This window comes from Oncorhynchus clarkii, chromosome 8 (genome assembly GCF_045791955.1).
Source record: "Oncorhynchus clarkii lewisi isolate Uvic-CL-2024 chromosome 8, UVic_Ocla_1.0, whole genome shotgun sequence".
In the NCBI taxonomy this organism is placed as follows: domain Eukaryota; kingdom Metazoa; phylum Chordata; class Actinopteri; order Salmoniformes; family Salmonidae; genus Oncorhynchus; species Oncorhynchus clarkii.
Genome location: NC_092154.1, coordinates 36,252,114 through 36,275,590, shown reverse-complemented (window position 1 = coordinate 36,275,590; position 23,477 = coordinate 36,252,114). Strand labels below are relative to the sequence as shown.

The following is a 23,477-nucleotide window of genomic DNA, read 5'->3' as shown; positions in this document are numbered from 1 at the left end:
GTGTGCATGTGCATGTGTGTATATCGGCAACAGATGAAGTCAAACTGGTGATTGGACTCGGAGTCTGAGGTGCAGCAGAATTCCCTAGTCTCTGCCAATCTTCAGACAGACACAGTAGCAACCACCTAAACAGTTTATGGTTCATGTGACCTCTGAGGGCAAACAACCACAACCTCAGACAGACACACACACACACACACACACTTTGGTTTCACTATGGCGCCTCCTTGTGGGCGATACATGTTGTACCCAAAACTTGAACATTTTGGTGTTTGAGGTCATTTTCCCCAGACAGTATATGGATCCCAATGCCCATATGGGATCTATAATGAACTAGAATGACCAAACCTGATCAGACAGGTATATTCAGAGTTGATTTAATGATACAGTCAAACACAGGCACATGGACACCAAAGGGATCTCAGCTATATGATTGCATGTCATTGTGGAACTCTGGAGTGTGTGTGTACGTGTCTGTGTAAGCTGATAGGAATGCAGGAGGATAGAGAACCTCATAATCAATAAGTCACATTGCATGTATTGCACACAATCCTACGCTATGACGGTGCCGTCCTTTTTTCATGCCAGAAATAGATCATTCGTGTTTCAAACGTAGTGTAAGCACATCCAATGACTTACAGGTGCTAGGTTAAAAAAAAATTAACTCGTGAAATAATGAATAGACACCCGCACAATGGTGTCAGTGACTTGGTGCATTATGGCCCCATTGTTTTACAGCGCAACAAATCAACCCGAAAACGATGAAGACCTTAAAATGTTTATCAGTCGGTCTTTGACAGAAAAAGAGTCAAAGCCACTTGGTGTTTGCTTGCCAGACTCACTGCTGTCACACAGTATTTAGCAGTACCCGGCACTTCATGATGATTTCCTTGGCCTGGTGTTCATTACTTTGGAAGAGGCTAGGAAATAACCCTAATCTAACTTTAAACCATACCCCTGACTGCTGTCTCCTCACATCCTTAAAGAGTGAACATTATTCATGTTCTCCAGTATGCGTTTCAACAGTGAAGCAAGCTGTGGGAATATCAGTGTGAAACATCACTTGGAGAGTGAGAGTGAGAAAGAAGCCTCATGAAAGACTGAGGGGGCAGAGCGACATAAACAGACAAGACAGGAAAGACAACACTAAGGAAAAGGATACGAGCAACAGTGGGAACGTTCCAGGAATGTTTATTTAACGCTATTTGAGTTGAAGCATTACAGATATGAGCTCTTGGGAGATTGAAACTGATATTGCAATGTTTTACATGGCAAAGAAGAAACAATAAATACATGGCTAATAAAACACTTCATATTTGCTGAACAACAATGCCTGGGGTAGCATTCACAATGACGACATAAAGAGCAACTTGACAAAGCAACATTTGAATACTGAACTGCAATTTATCTGGTTCACCTACAGTACATTTTCTTACCGACAGTTTTCAAATGCAGCTCAACGGCATGTTTTAACATGAAACGCATCAGTTCGGCAGAGTCAAACCAACACTTCTGCGTCAAGGGGAGGTCAAACACATGGCCACAAATCAAGACCGCCTTGTTTACAAAGATCTGGTCCAGGAAGTGATCTACCTGACCCCGGAATCCATGGCCATAGCACAGTTCTCTCATATAAAATGCTGACTACTGTATCAGTGAGCTGTAGTTTAGCAATAGAGTGAGCAGAGTCTGGATGGCAGTGTGGCATAGGTCAGGAGGAGGAGTCTTACAGAACAAAAACAGGCACATAAAAAGACTGACAGAACTAAAACTACAACCCCCATAATCCACAGCCGTCTGGGGGTTGAGATGCTGGGTGCATCTCCATAGTCTACCGTGACTTCATGGCCTTGTCTCCTTTGTCGAAGGATTTTTCCATACTGCTCTCACCACCACCAATTCTGTTCAGTACAGATGAGGGGAAGGGCATTTTATTAATTTTTTATTTCAACCTTTATTTAACTAGGCAAGTCAGTTAAGAACAAATTCTTATTTACAATGACGGCCTACCCCGGCCCTATGGGACTCCCAATTACGGACGGTTGTGATAAAGCCTGGAATCAATCCAGGGTCTGTATTGACGCCTCTAGCACTGAGATGCAGTGTCTTAGACCGCTGCGCCACTCTGGAGCATGAGAGGAAGCCACGACAGACTATTGAGACGTACCTATAACATCTGGTAGGTCAAACCTTTTTTTGTCTGGGATGAGTTTGTTGTGTCTAGTGTGGACTACGTCCGAAATGGCACCTTTTTCCCCAGGACCAGGGCCCAAAGTAGTGCACTATTTAGGGTATAGGATGACATAGATAGCAGATGCAGACTAGAAGTAGACACTGTCTGATCTGGAGGTTTATTTCTCAGTGGAGAAGGCTCTCTTCATGAGCGGTGGTGGGGTCTTCCCTGCATCATATACTGATTCTGGGGGTGGGGAGCTGAGACAGCACCAGTCAGGGATACGGCCTGTCTGGTTGTAGTAGTCACGGGACACGGAGCGGCTACCCAGGATGTCCTGCAGTGCTCCAAAGATTGCTCCTAAACAGGGAGAGTAAAGCAGGAGACACAGGGTTATTCACAGCTGATCTCTAACCCATGGCCATTAGCTGTAGTATCAATCAACTCGCAGCTTAGCTATTATTGTATTCCTACACCCATCGGATCCATACAGCTCTACAGTGTCTAAGGACAAGGCTGGTTATCAGATTAATCTGTGTCTCACCTCCAAGCCATGCGGTGCAGTTGGGTTTGGCTGGAGGACTGTGCAGCCTGAAGCTCTTGGTGGCCAGGGCGTCGCGGTACTTGGGTTTCTCCACCAGGAGGCGTATCTCAGCCAGGAGCCGGTGCAGGAAGCCAGGCAGCATGGCCGTGCCCCCGATGATCACCAGGTTCTCAGACAGAGCCTTACGAGTGTCGATGGGACACTAAGGGGTTTATTCAGATGGAAACACATGTGGTTACAAATGTATCAAATCAGTCATATTTTCTTAAATGTCCTGTTCACAAAATTAAACTCCCAAGCATGTTAATAAAGACTATGGGACAGAAATTGAGATTTAATAATAATTATTATTAAGATTATATATATATTTTTTAAAACATGATCAAAAATGTATCAATGAATCAAATCATTCAAATTTTGTTCATTTCCACGCAACTAAATCAGTTGTACTTGCTAAGTGCTTCACAGCAAACTGTGCCAAGCAGAGGAAGCAGTGGCAAGGAAAACTCTTTAGGGCCTGGGTGGGAAGAAACTTAGAGAGGAACCAGACTGACTAGCCAGGTAGAAGTAGATCAGCATCCATGCAGTATGACCGTAATGTACGCATGTACTGAAATTAGAGAGGAAAATGGTCACGCAAATGTATAAATCTGACATAGGCTCACCTGGACATGAGCATGATAAACGAGGTTCAGGTTGCTGACTTCCCTGCCGCCCTGTTACTCCTGAGCGGGACAGAAGTGCTGGTCTCTCAGAAGAGAAACCTAATTGACATTGTAAACTGCAGAGAAGTGGAGTGGACTGTTAACTAGCTTCCTGCGACTGCCTGTCAAACTAGTCCACTGAGACCAACGAGTGCTTATGGTACTGTGCTTACAGTGTGAGTGCAGCACAAGCACTGGGCCAGCAGCAGGAGTACTGGAAGCTGCACTGCCTATTGAGATTAATGGTCTGTCGTTGGTCTGATCAGGCTCCTCTCAAAAGGAACCAAGCCGATTTCACCTCGGCGAACAAGTCTGGGAGTGTTGCTATGGTAACAGGGTTAAAGTAAGTCTCTCGTACGTTTCAGGCGGAAGTGTTCGTCATCACAAAATGGAAAATAAGGAAGGAAGGAATTATAGAATGGCTGATTTTAATGAGAAGACGCAGATGTCTGATGAAAGGCCGTTGTGACCGACGCAACATTGTGCAGTAATTACTGATGAAGACAGTGTTGCAACTTATGAATTCAGTACCCACATATTTCGGCAGCATCTCATCTCTTTGCTGTTCCAACAGAAACAAACCAATGCAAATGTTACCTTGACCAGAGCGTCAAGCACCAGAGAGGCCACACTCTTCTCCTCGTTGTCCTGCTCAAACAGCATCTCCATCACAGAGTCCCTGCAATACATCTGAATTGTATTACGATTCCTTACAAAACAGAACCATCCCGTCACTCAAAGAGTCTCTGCAATAAAGTCTTTGCAAAAAAAAAAAAAAAAAAAAAAAAAAAAAAAAAGACAACCTTCATTTCAATTCAATAAACATTTTTGCGACCCCCAAGGGGAAATCGCAGCGTCTCATTAGCCGCCGTTGAGAAGAGCAGACAGACACTCATGATGAATGACCTTGCAGAGACAGCCCAAATTCAATAATAGAAGGTGACCCAGATATTAAAGAGGAGACACAGAACCAGATATCTAGGTTTGGAAGTGTACTGGACATGAATGAAATGGACAACCCATTTGCCGTGTCTTGTAATTGTATCATTACTTGCATTCAGTTGAGGGTATGTTCCATATTTGAGGATATTTTCCACAGTTTTCCACATTGCTAGTGTTAGTAAAGTATAACAGCTATTCAGGGGGGTGGAGGGACCAGAGGACAAACAGCTACCTGATTGGTCCCTTAATATGCAGAATCTTCTCCCCATCCAATGGGTAATCAACATCAGGGGGTGGTGTTGGACGCTACAAGGAGAAGAACGTGGATGTTAGGGTCTCAAATGCACTGGACTATAATACCAACTTTAATGAAAGGGCATTTATTGGAAGAACACAGCAATAACTACTCTTTGAAATACCGGACACAATCCAAACACAGACATGACTGACTGGACAGTTTTTGAGGGGGGTCAAAGGTCACTGACCTCAGCCGTGCCGCCCAGGTTAAACTTGGCCTCCTGGATCTTCAGGCCTCTCTGTAAGTCACTGATGAAACAGGTCCTGACTGGACAACAAGACAACACAAACAGCATTAGAGGGTCAATGTGAATATACTAAACACCACCAACATACATGAATGTAGCAAAAAATCCATTCCATTTAACTGCCAAACAGGAATCGAGTCCCAGCAGTCTGTTTTGTCTGTATGAAGGCAATAAATAAATGAAAAGTGGTTTCAGTCTCTTTTGAACATACCCTTGATATCCTCCACAACCTCCTCTGGGATGGAGCCTGGGAAAGAAAGACAGGATGAAAAGAAAGTGACTTATTTTTCTGTGACCCACTTAAGCCTTCCTTAAACACAAACCTCACAGAGCCCTTCATTTCACGTCAACGCTTCTGCTACTGTACTAAACGACTGAGTCTCGTTGCAGTCAAACGGGGCACGCCATGGGGGGGGTTGCATCTGAGACAAGGAGAGGAAACCACAATCGACTACGGTGGTGCACTCACGGGTTTAAGAATTATGGAGAACGTGAAGAGAGTGGATTATATCCACTCTTGATGAGTGCAGTTCACTAAGTCCCAATTTGATATATACCTTTTACCTGCTCCAGATATGTTTGCTACAGTTTAATGTATGCATTCATAACAGTTGAACCAACGCATAGTCTACATTATTAATTTGACTAAAATACTCCATTCAGTCGTGCCGTGGTTCTGCAGTGGTGTGGTTCAGTAGTGCAGAGAGAGAGGCGGTTTATGCTATGCCTGTTTTAATTATTGATGCCTATCCAAACTGCCTAGCCCTGCGTCCGCTAGCTAGAGAGCTACTGCTGCTCTTCATGATGATTCACTCTCAGAACAGAACAGAACCCCCAGGATGCAGTACAGAAGGAGAGAAAGAAGGCCATGTGTATATACATAATTCAAAAGAAAGAAGGAGCGGGTCTCGCCTTCCTTTCACATCACGCCATAACAAGGACTTCTGAATACAAAGTGTTGCATGATTGATTCACCCAGAGAGAGATTATAACTTTCATTCCTTTCTTATAACAACGGAACACCAGCATCACTATGAAACTCATTTTGAAAAATGAATTAACAAGATTGTCAACAACAGCTATACACAACACATGATATAGCCACAGAAAACAAGAGAATCCACAGTGGTAGCAAACTAACACAGTTTATACAATGACAAAGCACTGCTTCAGTTGTGAGGTAAGTTGCTGGTGTTATTGACAAGTAGGTTTCTGATGTGGGGGTCTTACCAATGACTGTAGGCAGACTCTGTCCAGTACTGGAGTCTGAGTCTACTGTACACTGTTCCACCAGGAGCCCATCCAACTCCCTGAAGGGTAGAAAACACACAGCCACTTAGAACAAAGGGGGACAAGTACCTCAGAAAGCACACACCTTGATACACTTCATTCTGTCAAGGCCGGGAAAAACAAGAAACTACGGCTTGAAACACACAGTTCTCAAGGAGGTGAACAACAGGTTGTTTCCATGAAGTTCAGTATGTGAGGCAAGCAAAGTAACACATACGCGAACATACTTCACATGATTACACCATCCAATTGTATTTTTATTTTTAAAACACACGCACACTACTTACTTATGAATGGCCTTTCCACCCAAAGGCAGAGCTTCCCAGGCTGGCAGGATGGGGATGCACTCATACACAGGCAGCACCAGTGTCTCCGTGTAGCCACAGTCCATCACCAGGCCTGAGTTGATGCCCAGAGACATTATGGCCATAAGGTGGCTGGGGGCAAACAGCACCGAGGGCACCTTGGAAACACAGATGCATTATGGGTAAGAGACAAATCCAAAACATCCTCGCCTGATCTGAAAATATAAAATCCTTGCCCCTTTTGTCTTCCACCTACTGTTAGGAGTAGGCAATATGGAGATGGCTCCATCTAGCTTCCCAATTGGCTAAGGGGAGCATTGCATTCACCATTTTGCTTACACCCATCTAGTCAGTGTGGATTCGGTTTTTGTACCAGGTTCATTACATCAGCAATCACCTGCCTCCGGCAAAGTGGTTCTAGACATATACACAGTTGAAGTCGGATGTTTACATACACCTTAGCCAAATACATCTAAACTCAGTCTTTCACAATTCCTGATATTTAATCCTAGTAAAAATTACTTGTCATAGGTCTGTTAGGATCCCCACTTTATTTTAAGAATGTGAAATGTCAGAATAATAGTAGAGAGAATGATTTATTTCAGCTTTTATTTCTTTCATCACATTCCCAGTGGGTCAGAAGTTTACATACACTCAATTAGTATTTAGTAGCATTGCCTTTAAATTGTTTAACTTGGGTCAAACATTTCAGGTAGCCTTCCACAAGCTTCCCACAATAAGTTGGGTGAATTTTGGCCCATTCCTCCTGACAGAGCTGGTGTAACTGAGTCAGGTTTGTTGGCCTCCTTGCTCGCACACACTTTTTCAGTTCTGCCCACAACTTTTCTATAGGAGGTCAGGGCTTTGTGATGGTCACGCCAATACCTTGACTTTGTTGTCCTTAAGCCATTTTGCCACAACTTTGGAAGTATGCTTGGGGTCATTGCCCATTTGCAACCAAGCTTTAACTTCCTGCCTGATGCCTTGTGATGTTACTTCAATATATCCACACAATTGTCCTGCCTCATGATGCCATCTATTTTGTGAAGTGCACCAGTCCCTCCTGCAGCAAAACACCCTCCCACAACATGATGCTGCCACCCCCAAACTTCACGGTTGGGATGGTGTTCTTCGGCTTGCAAGCCTCTCCCTTTTTCCTCCAAACATAAGGATGGTCATTATGGCCAAACAGTTCTATTTTTGTTTTATCAGACCAGAGGACATTTCTCCAAAAATTACTATCTTTGTCCCCATGTGCAGTTGCAAACCATAATCTGGCTTTTTTATGGCGGTTTTGGAGCAGTGGCTTCTTCCTTGCTGAGCGGCCTTTCAGGTTATGTCGCTATAGGACTCGTTTTGCTGTGGATATAGATACTTTTGTATCAGTTTCCTCCAGCATCTTCACAAGGTCCTTTGCTATTGTTCTGGGATTGATTTACACTTTTCGCACCAAAGTACGTTCAGCTCTAGGAGACAGAACACGTCTCCTTCCTGAGTGGTATGAGGGCTGCGTGGTCCCATGGTGTTTATACTAGAGGTCGACCAATTAATCGGAATGGCTGATTAATTAGGGCCGATTTCAAGTTTTCATAACAATCGGTAATCGGCATTTTTGGACACTGATTATGGCCGATTACATTGCACTCCACGAGGAGACTGCGTGGCAGGCTGACTACCTGTTGTGCGAATGCAGCAAGGAGCCAAGGTAAGGTGCTAGCTAGCATTAAACTTATCTTATAAAAAACAATCAATCTTAACATAATCACTAGTTAACTACACATGGTTGATGATATTACTAGTTTATCTAGCTTGTCCTGCGTTGCATATAATCGATGTGGTGCCTGTTAATTTATCATTGAATCACAGCCTACTTCACCAAACGGATGATTTAACAAGCGCATTCGTGAAAAAAGCACTGTCGTTGCACCAATGTGTACCTAACCATAAACATCAATGTCTTTCTTAAAATCAATACACAAGTATATATATTTTTAAACCTGCATATTTAGTCAATATTGCCTGCTAACATTCATTTATTTTAACTAGGGAAATTGTGTCACTTCTCTTGCGTTCTGTGCAAGCAGAGTCAGGGTATATGCAGCAGTTTGGGCCGCCTGGCTCATTGCGAATTGTGTGAAGACCCTTTCTTCCTAACAAAGACCATAATTAATTTGCCAGAATTTCACATAATTATGACATAACATTGAAGGTTGTGCAATGTAACAGCAATATTTAGACTTATGGATGCCACCTGTTAGATAAAATACAGAACGGTTCCGTATTTCACTGAAATAATAAATGTGTTTTTTTTTTTAATTATAGTTTCCGGATTTGACCATATTAAATGACCTAAGGCTCGTATTTCTGTGTGTTATTATATTATAGTTAAGTCTATGATTTGATAGAGCAGTCTGACTGAGCGATGGTAGGCACCACAGGCTTGTAAGCATTCATTCAAACAGCACTTTCCTGCATTTGCCAGCAGCTCTTCGCTGTGCTTCAAGCATTGTGCTGTTTATGACTTCAAGACTATCAACTCCCGAGATTAGGCTGGCAATACTAAAGTACCTATTAGAACATCCAATAGTGAAAAGTATATGAAATACAAATGGTATAGAGAGAAACAGTCCTATAATAACTACAACCTAAAACTTCTTACCTGGGAATATTGAAGACTCGTGTTAAAAGGAACCATCAGCTTTCATATGTTCTCATGTTCTGAGCAAGGAACTTAAACGTTAGCTTTCTTACATAGCACATATTGCTTTCTTCTCCAACACTGTGTTTTTACATTATTTAAACCAAATTGAACATGTTTCATTATTTATTTGAGACAAAATTGATTTTATTGATGTATTATATTAAGTTAAAATAAATGTTCATTCAGTATTGTTGTAATTGTCATTATAACAAATATATATATATGCATATCTCGACTAGAGGTCGACTGATTATGATTTTTCAACGCTGATACTGATTATTGGAGGACCAGAAAAAGCCGATAGCGATTCATCTGCCATTTTTTTTTGTAAAAATCCTAATCAGTCGACCTCTAGTTTATACTTGTGTACTACTGTTTGTACAGATGAAAGCGGTATCTTAAGACGTTTGGAAATTGCTCCCAAGGATGAACCAGACTTGTGGAGGTCTACAATTTTTCCCATGGAAGTCTTGGCTGATTTCTTTTGATTTTCCCATGGTGTCAAGCAAAGAGGCACTGAGTTTGAAGGTAGGCCTTGAAATACAGCCACAGGTAAACCTCCAATTGACTCAAATTATGTCAATTAGCCTATCAGAAGCTTCTAAAGCGATGACATCATTTTCTGGGATTTTACAAGCTGTTTAAAGGCACAGTTAACTTAGTGTATGTAAACTTCTGACCCACTGGAATTGTGATACAGTGATTTATAAGTGAAATAATCTGTCTGTAAACAATTGTTGGAAAAATTACTTGTGTCATGCACACAGCAGATGTCCTAACCGACTTGCCAAAACTATAGTTTTAACAAGAAATTTGTGGAGTGGTTGAAAAACTCCAACCTAAGTGTATGTAAACTTCTGACTGCAACTGTAGATCAGTGGTCTCAGACAGTACCTCAAACTGTTTGAAGAAGACCTTGGTGAGAGTTTCTCTGAAGTGAGAGGGGCAGAGGATTGACTCGATGATCACCACTCTCCGGTCACGAGGGTTGACCAGCAGATGCCTGTGCGGGGCAGGAGGGGAGTAGACACAGACATTTATTCTAGACTACACAGTCACTCATGGTTACTTTCAGATTCTCTCTATTAATGTGTCAGTCATTGAACACACTACTTCGTCAAAAGAGCCTCACCTGAAGTAGAGCATGTGGATGAACTCCTTGAGGTTGGAGTAGAGCTCCTCTGTGTTGATGTTGTACTGAACTACTTTGATAGACTGTGACAGAAGACACACACCGTCAGTAATGGTTATAGGCGAGGCTGTCCATTTTAACAGGGTCTGTCAATAAGTTAAATAGCACTAGTCATTCGCTCAGTAACTAACTCACCTGTTGTTGTCCAGGCTTCTGGATCTCGCTGGGAATTATGAACCTGGGCCCCGTCTCTCCAGCAAAGCCACATCTGCATCATCATACAAAACCATTTAGTTTGGTGGGTGAAATCATTGGCACTTGTCAGGCAGTGTCAATACTCATTGAGTCCACATTCATTGACAAAAGGCCTTAGTGTGTATCAATATACAGTACAGAAGCAGAGTTGTCATTGAGGGTCTCATCTGTTTCTCATATGACCTGCCCCAGGCGCCAGACTGCTGCTGTTCGCCAGATAGCTTGCTAACGTTAAACATCATTGCTAGCCCTTTTTCAGCAATAGCATATTACTAACACATTTAGGCTGACTAAATAACGTGGTCTAAACAGTGGACACTCGGTCTATATTTACTTAAATCCATGAAACCTCGGATTGATGTTCATTACTTAGCCGTTATAACTGCAAGTGGCCAATGTTGCTAACAGTAGATAACGTAGTCGGCTAGCCAAAGTTAGCTATGCTAGCCAACAACATAGCTAGCTAACTAAATACTCACTTTGTGTAGGCTGCTCCTAAATCAATGACTACTGCAGTTTTCTCCCCTCCACTCCCCAACCCTTCAAACAATGGCATTTTAACGTTTATATGTATTTAATCGTTTCCAATATGGAGAATTTACTAAATATACGACGTGCAATGACATGAATTCCTGTTGGGTTCGGCTGTATCCTCTCAGTTTGAGGAATGACGTCCGTGGAACTCGCCTGCTTAAAAAATAGTTGGCCCTCTTTAAATTAATTTATGGGATGATACTTTTATGTTTTAAATGAAATCAAACAAACATTTGAAATACATTTTACAAAATCTACCGGTCTATAGTCACATCCAAACATGTATAAAAGGCAATTGTACAGCCCATATATGCACTGAGAATATGAACTGTCTATAAAGAACTTGAAATTAACGGCATAGCCTATCCCTATACTGCCCAAAGTATCTATAAATGAAAGGATGAAAAGAGAGACGTTCTGTGTTTTTTAAATTTGCCATGAAGTTATGCCTTGAGTAGAGAGATAGTTGGTCTGACACAATTTTTTATTAGGTAATTTCCTTACATTTGGCTATTGTTCAGATTTCACATTTATCACATTTATGAATGTATTAATTGTAACGTTCTAAGAGACGCATAACACAGGTTCCAAAGAGATGTCCATTTAGCACCACCTCGAACAAAAACGACATTTGAGGTTCTACAAATAGAATTTGGAGAGAAAAAAAATCCGCCACTAAAACAATTACCTGTTATTCAACCCACTAAACGTGAAATATTACTGAACGTTCTTCATAAATCATATCTCTCCACGCACTCAATCACAGATCAAGATTGAGACACTGCCAGTTCAGCACCACAGTCGCGCGCATGCACACGCACTCCGAAGCATACATTGGTTGATGCTGATCAGTACAATAATAAAGACTAGGCTATTCCTTCAGCTTGCTTCCGGATCGATATTGGCAGTATATTGATATGATATTGAAGCTGTTGTAATATACAACCCTTTGTTTAAAGGAAAGCCTGGGGAGGGGGGAGGGGGGGGGCATACCGCCCTTTGCAATGAGGTAAACATCATTCCCTTCTTTGACTCTGGCAGGTAAGGACCATGCATTATTATACTACGTGCATCCTAACCTGTCCTTAGACTTTTCATCTTACCCAACCTATTTTTATTTATTGATCTATTTGAAATATAAAAATGATCTGCATTATTGCTAGAACAGTTGATAGGATGAGAAGCACTCTCGCTACTGTAGCCTATGTTGCATAGTCTCAAACGTACGTATGAATACGCGGATTTGAATGCACGAGAAGACTACTAAAATCTCGGCATGGGATGTGTACGCTAAAGCTGATTGTGCCTGCGCCGCAGTGGCGTGGATCAGGATGATGATGTTTGTTTTACCGGAGGTCTATTCAAATCCTCATAATTGGCTCATAACATGTATTCTGGGTGTCAAGCAGCAGGCTGCTCTCTTGACTCTTGTTGAGTGCATTAATTACCATTGATTAGCGATGGACAGCTTTGTGCGCAACACAGCAGGGGGATCGGTGGTGTTTGGCAAGAGTTAGGTGTGTGTCTGTTTGTGTGTGTGTGTCAGGATTTGATGTTGATGTCTGTGAGATACCTGTCTGACACACGCAGCAATACAGGGAGGCTGAGGTAAGCAGGGTGTCTCCCAGGCAACCCAATGGGAACTAAAATCTAGAAAAATGCTCCTGATACCATTTAAACGGTTTAGTGCGGTGTCCTATTCTCTTCATTACTTCACATTTGAACGTGTTCTTTCTGTTATTATAATGGTATTACAGTTTTTTTCCCCCCAATGGCTTTGGTGCAATTTTCCCAAGTATGGTACCAGTCAAAAGTATGGACACCCCTACTCATTCAAGGGTTTTTCTTTATTTTTTTTTACTATTTTCTACAACGTAGAATAATAGTGAAGACATCAAAACTATGAAATTACACATATGGAATTATGTAGTAACCAAAATGTAGTATTTTATATTTTTCAAAGTAGCCACCCTTTGCACACTCAAAACATGTAACGAAAAAGATAGTTGTTTAAACCTCTAAGCACATTCTGATCGGGTTTTCATCTAGAAATACATGTTAAACATTGTAACACATGGTCATATAAAGTAATTGCTTTTCAAAATGCAATACTCACATTACTTTTCATATGATTGTCTTCTCATTTGTTAAAATACATGTTACTAAATTGATGATCACTTAACCATTTGCTAAACCTATATATTTTGAACTGGTTTGTCTACAACAGATTTTGAGAACTTCATCATAAAAATGTACATTAGGAACACCTGCAATTCCATTACTTAGACTGACCAGGTGAATCCAGGTGAGAGCTATGTACCGTTATTAATGTCACTTGTTAAATCCACTTCAATCAGTGTAGACGAAAGAGAGGGGACAGGTTAAAAAAATATTTTTAAGCCGTGAGACAATAGAGACATGGATTGTGTAGGTGTGCCATTCAGAGGGTGAATGGGCAAGACTTAAGTGCCTTTGAACGGGGTATGGTAGTAGGTGCCAGGCGCACCTGTTTGTGTCAAGAACTGCAAAGCTGCTGGGATTTTCTTTCTGAAGACACTGTAAGTGCAATACAATACGCTAAAATACAGTGCATGATTACAATACAGCTGGAAGATGAATGATTTCCATCCCCATGAGTTTTGCCACCCTACTTCAGGTCATGGATGAGGCATGCAATGACATCAATCCAGATCTATGTCAGTGTAACCGATGTAAAATGGCTAGCGAAATGGCTGTTGTAGATGTGTGCAGAGGGTCCCTGGTTCGAGCCCAGGTAGGGGTGAGGAGAGGGACGGAAGCTATACTGTTACATCAGGATTGGATTCATCAAGACAAAAATACATTTGACTATTACTTCATCTAACTGTACAGTAGCATATTACATTTGAAAAATATATCTTGCATTTTCTGCTATTGGATTAGCTGGTTGTTAAAGCAACTGAAGATATCATTATGCTGTGTGTTGGTGATCATGGTATTTCAAAGTAAACATATTTTGAATCAATGGTTATGTGGTGAATGATGTCTCCTAACAAAATGAATGCACAGTAAACAGTTTTTGAGTGTTACTACTTTGGAGTTTTGAACCTAAGAGTATTGAACATTCACCACATACTTGTGAAAATAGCACCAGAGCGATAAACAAACAGTATCTATTTGTGTGGTACATTTGATATGAAAATGCACTCACTGAAACTGTTAGGTGAGGGTTAGGCCTATCTATCTAAACATATTAACCTGCTGTATTCGACAGAGTCCAACTGAACAAGACTGAGTAGTTCTGGAGAGAAAACCTGCTATTAATAGTCATTTTAAAAGTGCAAGGGTTTGCTGTGTCAGGCTGTACTGAATGTGTGTGTGTGTGTGTGTGTGTGTGTGTGTGTGTGTGTGGAAAGGAATGGACTAGAAGCACAATAGCCAGAGAGCGGGATAGAAAACAGCAAGGGGTAGAGAGATAGTCCAAATGTTCCACAAAGCTGTTTAAGAAACTGCCAGTCTGCAGCATCAAAGGAAAGGCTGACAGAAAAGCTCATATAATTCTCAGCCTCAATTACCTTAGGTTAGGCTTCAGCAATAAGTGAGTGGTGAAATTCTCAAACAAATTCTCTATTCCTATAAGTGCAGTGTGCCTCACAGTCGTAATTCAAACACCTTATCTGGCTTCAATATCTACATGCTCCAGTTTAATTGAACCTTTATTTAACTAGGCAAGTAAGTTAAGAACAAATTCTTATTTACAATGATGGCCTACCCTGGCAAAACCCGGACGATGCTGAGCCAATTGTGTGCCACCCTATGGGACTCCCAATCACGGCCGGTTGTGATACAGCCTGAAATCGAACCAGGGTCTGTAGTGACGCCTCTAGCAGTGAGATGCAGTGCCTTATAGCGCTGCGCCACTGCGCCACATATTCACAGCAGTTCTAAGTCATTGGATTTATCAGGAGCTGAATATATCCCTTTGTTTATTACCCCTTCTCTTTCCTAAGCTGAATCTCCATACCATTTGGGTGTGACCTGCCCCTGTCGCCTGACCCCTCCCTTCTAGCCACTGCGACCCCTCTCTCCTTCTCCATGTTTACTTTGTGGTGAGAGATGGGAGAGATGCTCTTCTCTGTGACCCTCCATCACCTCCTTCTGGCAGGGGTTTGTCTCTGCGTCTACAGCACCCCAGTCCCGCCCCTCCACGACTACGCACCCTCCACACAGGACAGTGGCTGTGATAGACAAGCTGGAGAGCCAATGGAGGGAGAGCCCTGTTTAACACCAGCAACACCTGCCAGTGTCATATCAACAAGTGTTCAATCTGGACCCTCTGATCCTGGCAGACTGTCCTATGGGATGGCAGAACACAGGACTGGCAGCTGGACTGACCTATCAGAGAATGTAGGAGCAGGGGGAGGCACTGGCCCAGATGTGGACGGAAGCGAACTAGGGGGGATAGAGCCAGTGACGCAGGTAGGAAACAGGGACAGTCATGGACGAGGAGTGGCTGGGGCTGAGAGCCAGGGGAGGGAGGCTAAGACGGGGGCTGCCTCTGAGAGCTTGTTTGAGGGGAAGGAGACTCACAGACAGCCTGCAGAAGCTCCAGAACTCTACACAGACAAAGAGATGAGAGTAGGGCCCGAAGAGAAAACCATGGAGAATGTACCTATTACCACCACTGGGGCAATGTTAGCTTCCATAGGAGAGAAGCACGGGATGACAGAGGCCGTGAATACATCTAGAGCTGCTTTACATGATGCCTCCGCAGCAGCCAGAGCCCCAGAGCCAGACAGCCAGTCAGGGACGCACCCAGCTGGGGAGAGGAGAGACCTCATCCTAGAAGAGAGGCCAGACCTCCATGGAGGAGAGGAGGGGGAAGTCAGACAGAGCTTGACCGACGTCGGAGCTCCTCTTCTGGGCCAGGAGACAGAGACGACCAGACCAAGCTCCTTATCTCCTCAAAGCATCCTTAAACACTCACCTTTGACCTCCATCCCTCCGTCAGTATGGGGATCCAGAGGAGAAGCTTCATTGCTGCCCCCTAGTGGTCTAGAGGCCACCGGCCCTGCCACTCCGTGGCACCAAGATGGAGAGACAGCGCCTGCTCTCTCAAACCCCTCCCTGGCCGACCTTGGACCGGCCCTGACAGGATCCTCCAGACAGGATGACCCTGACAGCCTCTGGACTGAACCACTGCAGCGAAATGAGGGTGAGTATGCAGTATGCTATGTTCCAATTAGTACATACTGGATATTTTAAAGAGCCACTGGGGGCCACCTGGAGTTAATCTACTCTACAGTTGCACTTGATATTCTCTGTTGAGTTTTGCACATTCCCACACAAACAGACTTGCTCTGCCTCACAACAAGGTAAGGTGCTGCTCTGGCTGTTATTGTGTCACACCATAGAAATCCATTACATGGGTTCAGTGGCAGAGAACCGTATTTTTCTGCCTCTTTGCGTTTCGCCAGGTTTCATGAGGTTTCGTTCAAAAGAGAAGGGGAAATGAAAGTGACACGTCTAGCAGCAGAGATCTCCTTTGATGATCAGAGTGACACGGGAGAGGCGTCCCCTTGGTTTTCCACGCTTCACTTTGAACCATAGCAGGCAGGGACCCAGGGAAGCAGTCTAATTATTTTCTATTTCTGACTGTGGAAATAAACCCACATGACTGCCAGCAGACAGCAGTGACAGGGACTGTAATACAAGTCTCTGGGGGATTCACTCAGCCTCCATCTCTCTCTCTCTTCCTCACACAACATCCATATTTCTTCCTTCCCTCTTTGTGCTCCTCCCTCACCTTCTTGCTCTATCCCTTTCTCTCTCTCCATCCCTCTTTCCCTCTGAGCGGAACAGTAAATACCTAGGCAGGGTCAGCCAGGCAGGTTATTACTGTGTGATGCAGTAGACTAGTGGATTAGAGGAGTCTGCCTGAGCCAATATGTACAGTGCATTTGGAAATATTTCAGACCCCTCCCCTTTTCCACATTTTGTTACGTTACAGCCTTATTCTAGAATGGATAAAATAGAAAAATCTATACACAATACAATACAATGACAAAGCGAAAACAGGTTTTAAGAAATGTTTGCAAATGTATCTTATTTTCATAAGTATTGAGAACCTTTGCTATGAGACTCGAAATTGAGCTCAGGTGCATCCAATTTCCATTGATCATCCTTGAGATGTTTCTACAACTAGATTGGAGTCCACCTGTGGTCAATTCAATTGATTAGACATGATTTGGAAAGGCACACACCGGTCTATATATAAGGTCCCACAGTTGACAGTGCATGTCAGAGCAAAAACCAAGACATGAGGTTGAAGGAATTGTCCATAGAGCTCCGAGACAGGATTGTGTCAAGGCACAGATCTGGGTAAGAGTACGAAAACATTTCTGCAGTATTGAAGGTCCCCAAGAACACAATGGCATCCATCACTCTAAAATGGAAGAAGTTTAGAACCACCAAGACTCTTCCTAGAGCTGGCTGCCCGGCCAAGGAGAAGGGCCTTGGTCAGGGAGGTAACCAAGAACCCGATGGTCACTCTGACAGAGCTCCAGAATTCCTCTGTGGAGATGGGAGAAGTTCCAGAAGGACAACCATCTCTGCAGCACGCCATCAATCAGGCCTTTATGGTAGATGAGGCCAGACGGAAGACACTCCTTAGTTAAGGCACATGACCGCACGTGTGGAGTTTGCCAAAAGGCACCTAAAGGACTCTCAGACCATGAGAAACAAGATTCTCTGGTCTGATGAAACCAAGATTGAACTCTTTGGCCTGTATGCCAAGCGTTACGTCTGGAGGAAACCTGGCACCATCCCTATGGTGAAGCATTGTGGTGGCAGAATCATGATATGGGGATGTTTTACAGCGGCAGGGACTGGGAGACTAGTCCGGATCGAGGGAAAGATAAACAGGGCAAAGTACAAAGAGATCCTTGGTGAAAACCTGCTCCAGAGCGCTCAGGACCTCAGACTTGGACGAAGGCTCACCTTCCAACAGGACAACGACCCTAAGCAAACAGCCAAGACAACGCAGGAGTGGCTTCAGGACAAGTCTTGAGTGGCCCAGCCAGAGCTCGGGCTTGAACACGATCTAACATCTCTAGAGACCTGAAAATAGCTGTGCAGCGACGCTCCCCATCCAACCTGACAGAGCATGAGAGGATCTGGGAGAAACACCAAATACAGGTGTGCCAAGCTTGCAGCGTCACACCCAAGTAGACTTGAGGCTGTCATCCCTGCCAAAGTTGCCTCAACAAAGTACTGAGTATAGGATCTGAATACTTATGTAAATGTGATATCAGTTTTTAGTTTAAGCAGCTTTTGCTTTGTCATTATGGGGTATTGTGTGTAGATTTTTTTTAATAATTTTTTTTTTTCAATTTTAGAACAAGGCTAACGTAACAGAATGTGGAAAAAGTCATGGGGTCTGAATACATTCCGAATGCACTGTGCATGCCGGAAAGAGATGCAGAAAGAAACATTTAGATTGAACCTTCATCAGCTCTATAGAAAAGTAGGTGAGTAAATCAAAAGTTACTGTGTAAGAATAACCTGTGTAAGAATAACACTGATCATGGTGGATTCCATCCATGGTTATGATATGTGATTTATGCATTTTTATTTCATTTGTCAGAGCAGTTAGAATGTAGCTGAGAACTGGAATCAGAGTTGTGGGCCTAAAACTGATCTACTATCACCAGTACACATTCCAAGCTGATCTCTTGCAGTCACTACACCAGTAGGAATTGCCTATGGACAATCAGTCCTGACCCAACATCTTTTGGTGTATGTGTATTTTACTAACAGCCATGGATGCCAGTGCCCCTCCCTTGCAGGACACGGCCACAGAGGGCACGATGTCCTCGGAGGACCTCCCTCTCATCTTCGAGCCCTTTGATGTCACACCCGAAGGGGCGGGGGTAGCAGCGGCCACTCTCTCGCCTGACAACTCACAGCCGTCTGTCGCCATGGTTACCACGGGGATGCTGCTGTCAGAGGCGGATCTCGACCAGGCGGTCACTGCGGATACAGATGACACAGGGCCATCCCGTGTTCCGTCCCCAGTGCTACCAGATTGGACGTCGCCATGGCAGACATCCGGGGCCGAGATCTCTGAGCCCATCAGCCCCTCTGGTTCACCCATAGACCCGCCGCCTTCAGAGGCAGAACAGCTAGTACACCAGTCTGACACAGGTGATTCTTCATTCTTCCACACTCTTCCATTCGTCCGCTTCATATTTTCACCATATTGCTTACAGTCACCCGATCTGTTCAGATCTAGAAGTTTCTAGAATAGTGTCTAAAGCAGGGGTAGGCAACTAGATTCAGCCGCGGGACGATTTTAGTTAGAGTGAATGGCCAGAAAATAATAATAATTTTACACAGCAAATTGACCACAATTAAGCCCAAAAATAGATTGTATTTGAATATAAAAATAATTTCACAACTTCATTACATTGAGACATGATCACGTCTCTTTTAAATTTATTTTTACAAAAAGGATAGGTGTTGATGTTAGACTTCACTATATCTACTATAATGATCCCGCTGTGATGGTTATATTTAGATGGCGGTGAGACCATACAGAACCTAGAGGAAACCCCGCCAACATCCGAAACCAATCCTATAAGCACTACCTCCCAGCAGATTACCATGACAATGGTCACCAAGACAACCAAACTGCCTGCAGCCAAATCAGGTCTGGAGGAACTGGAGTCTGAAGGTAGGAGTCACAATAATACACACACATAATACACACTAATACACAAATGTACACATTGTTTTCACAGTGTAAGGATGAAAGTTCAAATTTACAGGAAGTTGCATTGGTTGTTTTCCTTCCTTCCTGTAGAGGAGCCAGAGGAGGATGAGGAGGATGAGAACACGGAGGAGTCAGAGGAAGAGGACAGTGAAGAGGACCTGAATGAGACCCCCATCCCAGCCCCCACCCGACCTCCCTACAGCCTCATCCCCCCACCCCCTGTCTGGGTGCAGCGCAACCAGGGCCTGAGTGAGAGGATACTCAAAAATCACACACATGCATTCATACACCTGTAAAACTGACTTTGGCTCTTTGTGGTCGATCAAATATGAGGTAAATATTTTCAATTAGGAAAGAAGTGTAATTGAAATAGTGGGTACAAATCCATTGTGTAAGTATAATTGAAATAGTGGGTACAAATCCATTGTGTGGATTCAATGTGCTTCAAAGCCACTCTCTCTTTTCAGTGCGTAGATGGGTGGAACTGATCAGAGAAAAGGTAAGACTGCCCCCTAATGGTATTTTTAAAATTAGGATCACTATTAGCTAATGCTAAAGGAGCAGCTACTCTTCCTGGGGTCCACACAAAACGACATAATACATAACATTTATAGACAAGTACAGCACAGAACTATAGTACAATACTGTACACTGAAAATAAGAATAGTCTGCTTCATACATTTATGCCTTAGCATTCCATGCATCATTCACTCATAACAGCAATAATGAAGCCATTCATTTTCCCATATATTGCAATCCTTTGCTCAACTGTTACAAGTGCTTTGTCTAAACAGGTTCTGATATCCTAATCTCACAACTTCCTTGAATCCTGATATCCTAATCTCAGAGCACTAGTTGTTCTGTAAACACCAGAGAGAATTTCACAACATCAGGAACCATCCGTGTCCTTGGTTCTTCCATTTGACATCAATACTATGCCTCATCATGTGATTCATAGATGCCTCTGAACGCAAGTGCAACACACAAAAACCAAAACGCAATAATCATGTGCTCATTAATTCCTGCTCAATTCCTCTGGCATGAACAGAGCCACATATCATATTGTATGGAGTTGCACCTACAGTACAGTAAATGTCACTCCTGCTATGTTCCTCTGATGTGGACGTAGCAACCTTGGAGTTGCACCGCATTCAGCTAAATTCCCCTGATGGAACCATACTGTCCTCCACTATAAAATAAAGGCTAGAAAGTGTGGTCCTTCAAGCCGTTTGGCTATTTAGTTTAGTTAAAAAAAACATGTAAAACATCTCCTGAAAGAGTTTGTCTCTAGGACACTACTCTTTGTCTAGTCTGTCTCTCCTGTGTGTGTGGCCCCTCTTTCGCCCATGCCCCAACCATGTCCCCTCTCCCTCCAGGCAGGGTATGTGTCTGGGATGTTGGCCCCGGTGGGCATTGGCATCGCAGGGGCCCTGCTTATCGTTGGGGCCCTCTACAGCATCAGGATGATCCACCGTAAGAGGAACAGCTTCAAACACCAGCGCAGGAGGAAGGTCAGACACACCGAGGTTAATAAGAATACACTAGCGCTACACTATTAAATAAGGATCCACAAATCAGCTTACGGTAGAAATTGGCATTAACAGTCTAAAGTGGCTTCCTTACCTCATCTCCTCACCTTCATCTGCACTGATTGGAGTTTCTTTCACAACATCAGGAGATGGAGAGGAAGAGACTATGGACTTATTGAGCTGTATACAACCTTTACCTTCATGCAATGAATGTCCTGACTTTTGGGTTTTGCCATCTGTCCGTTTCATCTCCAGCAACCCAGGGAGCCAAGCAGCAACGGGCAGGACCAAGCCATGCTATTGGCTGACAGCTCCGAGGACGAGTTCTGATCCCTCCCACATCTCCATGACTACCACATTGCCAATCACTATGGGCCGCCTGGCTATGAGACAATGGGGGAAGTTGGCGTACTACTGCCAGACGGGTGGGTTTTTGAAATGTAAAACATGGTAGAATGTTTGCACACCTACGTAGTTACAGGTGCACAGAGGGAAAATTATAGAACATTTTAAGAGACTCCAGGCTATTGACATTCTTGTATGATCCACAATGTGTTGATCACAAACCAGTTTGAGATCCTTTCAAACACACACTGCATAAAGCGATGTCAGTGTGTTGATGCCTCTTCTTTTTCTTTTTTTTTTAATGACTGGCTCTGTAATTAAAACGCTAGAGGGGACACCTACATCGCATACAATAGGCTCTTAGTTTATAAAGCTTAGCAGGGTTACATTTCAATAGTCTAAAGTGGCTTCCTCTCCTTGTCTCCTTTCCTACATTTTAGGAAGGAAGCCACTTCAGACTATAGAGATCCACTTACTGGAGTAATATTGCCACATACTATATTGTTCATAGCACATCATAGACACTGGAAGAAGAAAAAGCATAAGCTCTCGGCATCAGTTGCATTAAGTAAATATGTATTGAAAACACTGACAGCGGTTCTTGGATTCAACCTTGTCAATTGTTGAAGGCCAAAGGCATGTCATCATCCTACTTTGAAAGCATGCAGCAGGAACCAGCTCTGTGTATCTACTGTGTGTGTGTGTGTGTACAGTATACTGATATTTTTCCTCTTGTTGCTCCTCCTGACAACGTTAGGTTTTTCCTCCAGTGCATGGCAAGCAACCTTTTTCATAACCGTATATACAAGGCTAATACTTAATTAATCATCTCTATATCATTTCCCATTTAATAGTCCATTACTCTACAGAAAGCCCAAGTCATTTGGAGTCATTACAGACACGCTGACGGATTTGTAAAGGGAGACCACTTGTATTTTTCACTCAGCTTCTGTCCTGTACTGTACGGTTGTTTTTCCAAACAGTGTAGCAATAGAATGTTCTTCATTTGCACTGGTACCTGAAAGGACAGCAGGTTGACATTTCTCATGAATCTTGCCCTTGAGGTGGAACGGAGCCATTTCCGCTAGATGGGCCAGCTTCAAAGTCAAAATTGCCTATTGTAAAAATGTATGAAAACAAAATGTAGCTTTAGATTTAAGGTTAGACATTAGGGTTAAGGTTAGGTTAAAACATCTGATTTTAGGACTTTGTGGCTGTGCCAGCTAGTGACTACTCTCTAAAGCTGCCTCAAGAACAAGATTCATGATGGTAAAAAAAAAGTCAGGTGAAAGGCTCAGCATCCTCGAGTTTTGGCTATCAGCCCCTCTTACCCTCTCTGCTACAGCATTGATGCCACTGGGATCTAAATTCATCTCTTTATTTAGTTCTGTGGTTGATCTAAACTGTCTGCCTTTAAGCACTAAATAACACAAAGGTGTTTTCAAAAATCAAATTCAATGTATTTAAGTAATCTTGCTTTGTTATTTATAGTAGTCACTCATTTCAAGTCTGTGAAATGTGTCATTGTGTGACCGTCTCCTGGTAGGTTGCTTGAGATAAGCCTGTGAATATGCAATAATACTGTATCATATGGGTTCTGTAAAATTGTCAACATTTGTCTTTCTATAGATATCAAATGTGAAGTATTTACCAATAAAGCTCTGTTTGGGAAGGGCTCCTTATTTTGTTTCTATTGCTAAACACTAACGCGGAAAATTCAGTTGGA

The 23,477-nt window shown here is 43.1% G+C and overlaps 2 protein-coding genes across 3 annotated transcripts; one reads left to right on the top strand and one right to left on the bottom strand.

Annotated features, from left to right (window-relative positions):
• Nucleotides 1-1,175: 1,175 nt before the first annotated feature.
• Nucleotides 1,176-11,279, bottom strand: LOC139415344 (actin-related protein 10-like). The gene is made up of 12 exons (XM_071163414.1): nt 11,071-11,279; nt 10,532-10,604; nt 10,337-10,419; nt 10,099-10,207; nt 6,486-6,661; nt 6,139-6,218; nt 5,120-5,155; nt 4,849-4,928; nt 4,596-4,669; nt 4,019-4,100; nt 2,718-2,919; nt 1,176-2,533 (listed from the first exon to the last, which is right to left on the bottom strand). The coding sequence occupies exons 1-12, from the start codon at nt 11,145-11,147 to the stop codon at nt 2,352-2,354; spliced, it is 1,254 nt and encodes a 417-aa protein (XP_071019515.1). The 5' UTR covers nt 11,148-11,279; the 3' UTR covers nt 1,176-2,351.
• A 699-nt stretch (nt 11,280-11,978) lies between these two features.
• Nucleotides 11,979-23,424, top strand: LOC139415342 (armadillo-like helical domain-containing protein 4). 2 transcript variants are annotated; one of them, XM_071163410.1, is made up of 8 exons: nt 11,979-12,166; nt 15,115-16,319; nt 18,923-19,309; nt 19,683-19,838; nt 19,968-20,126; nt 20,345-20,376; nt 21,254-21,403; nt 21,662-23,424. In XM_071163410.1, exons 2-8 carry the CDS (start codon nt 15,221-15,223, stop codon nt 21,734-21,736), a joined length of 2,058 nt encoding a protein of 685 aa, XP_071019511.1. In that variant the 5' UTR covers nt 11,979-12,166; nt 15,115-15,220; the 3' UTR covers nt 21,737-23,424. The 2 variants fall into 2 exon arrangements, with proteins under 2 accessions (XP_071019511.1, XP_071019512.1); XM_071163411.1 differs by having other exon boundaries at nt 12,044-12,166; nt 21,254-21,388; nt 21,662-23,423.
• Nucleotides 23,425-23,477: the final 53 nt, after the last annotated feature.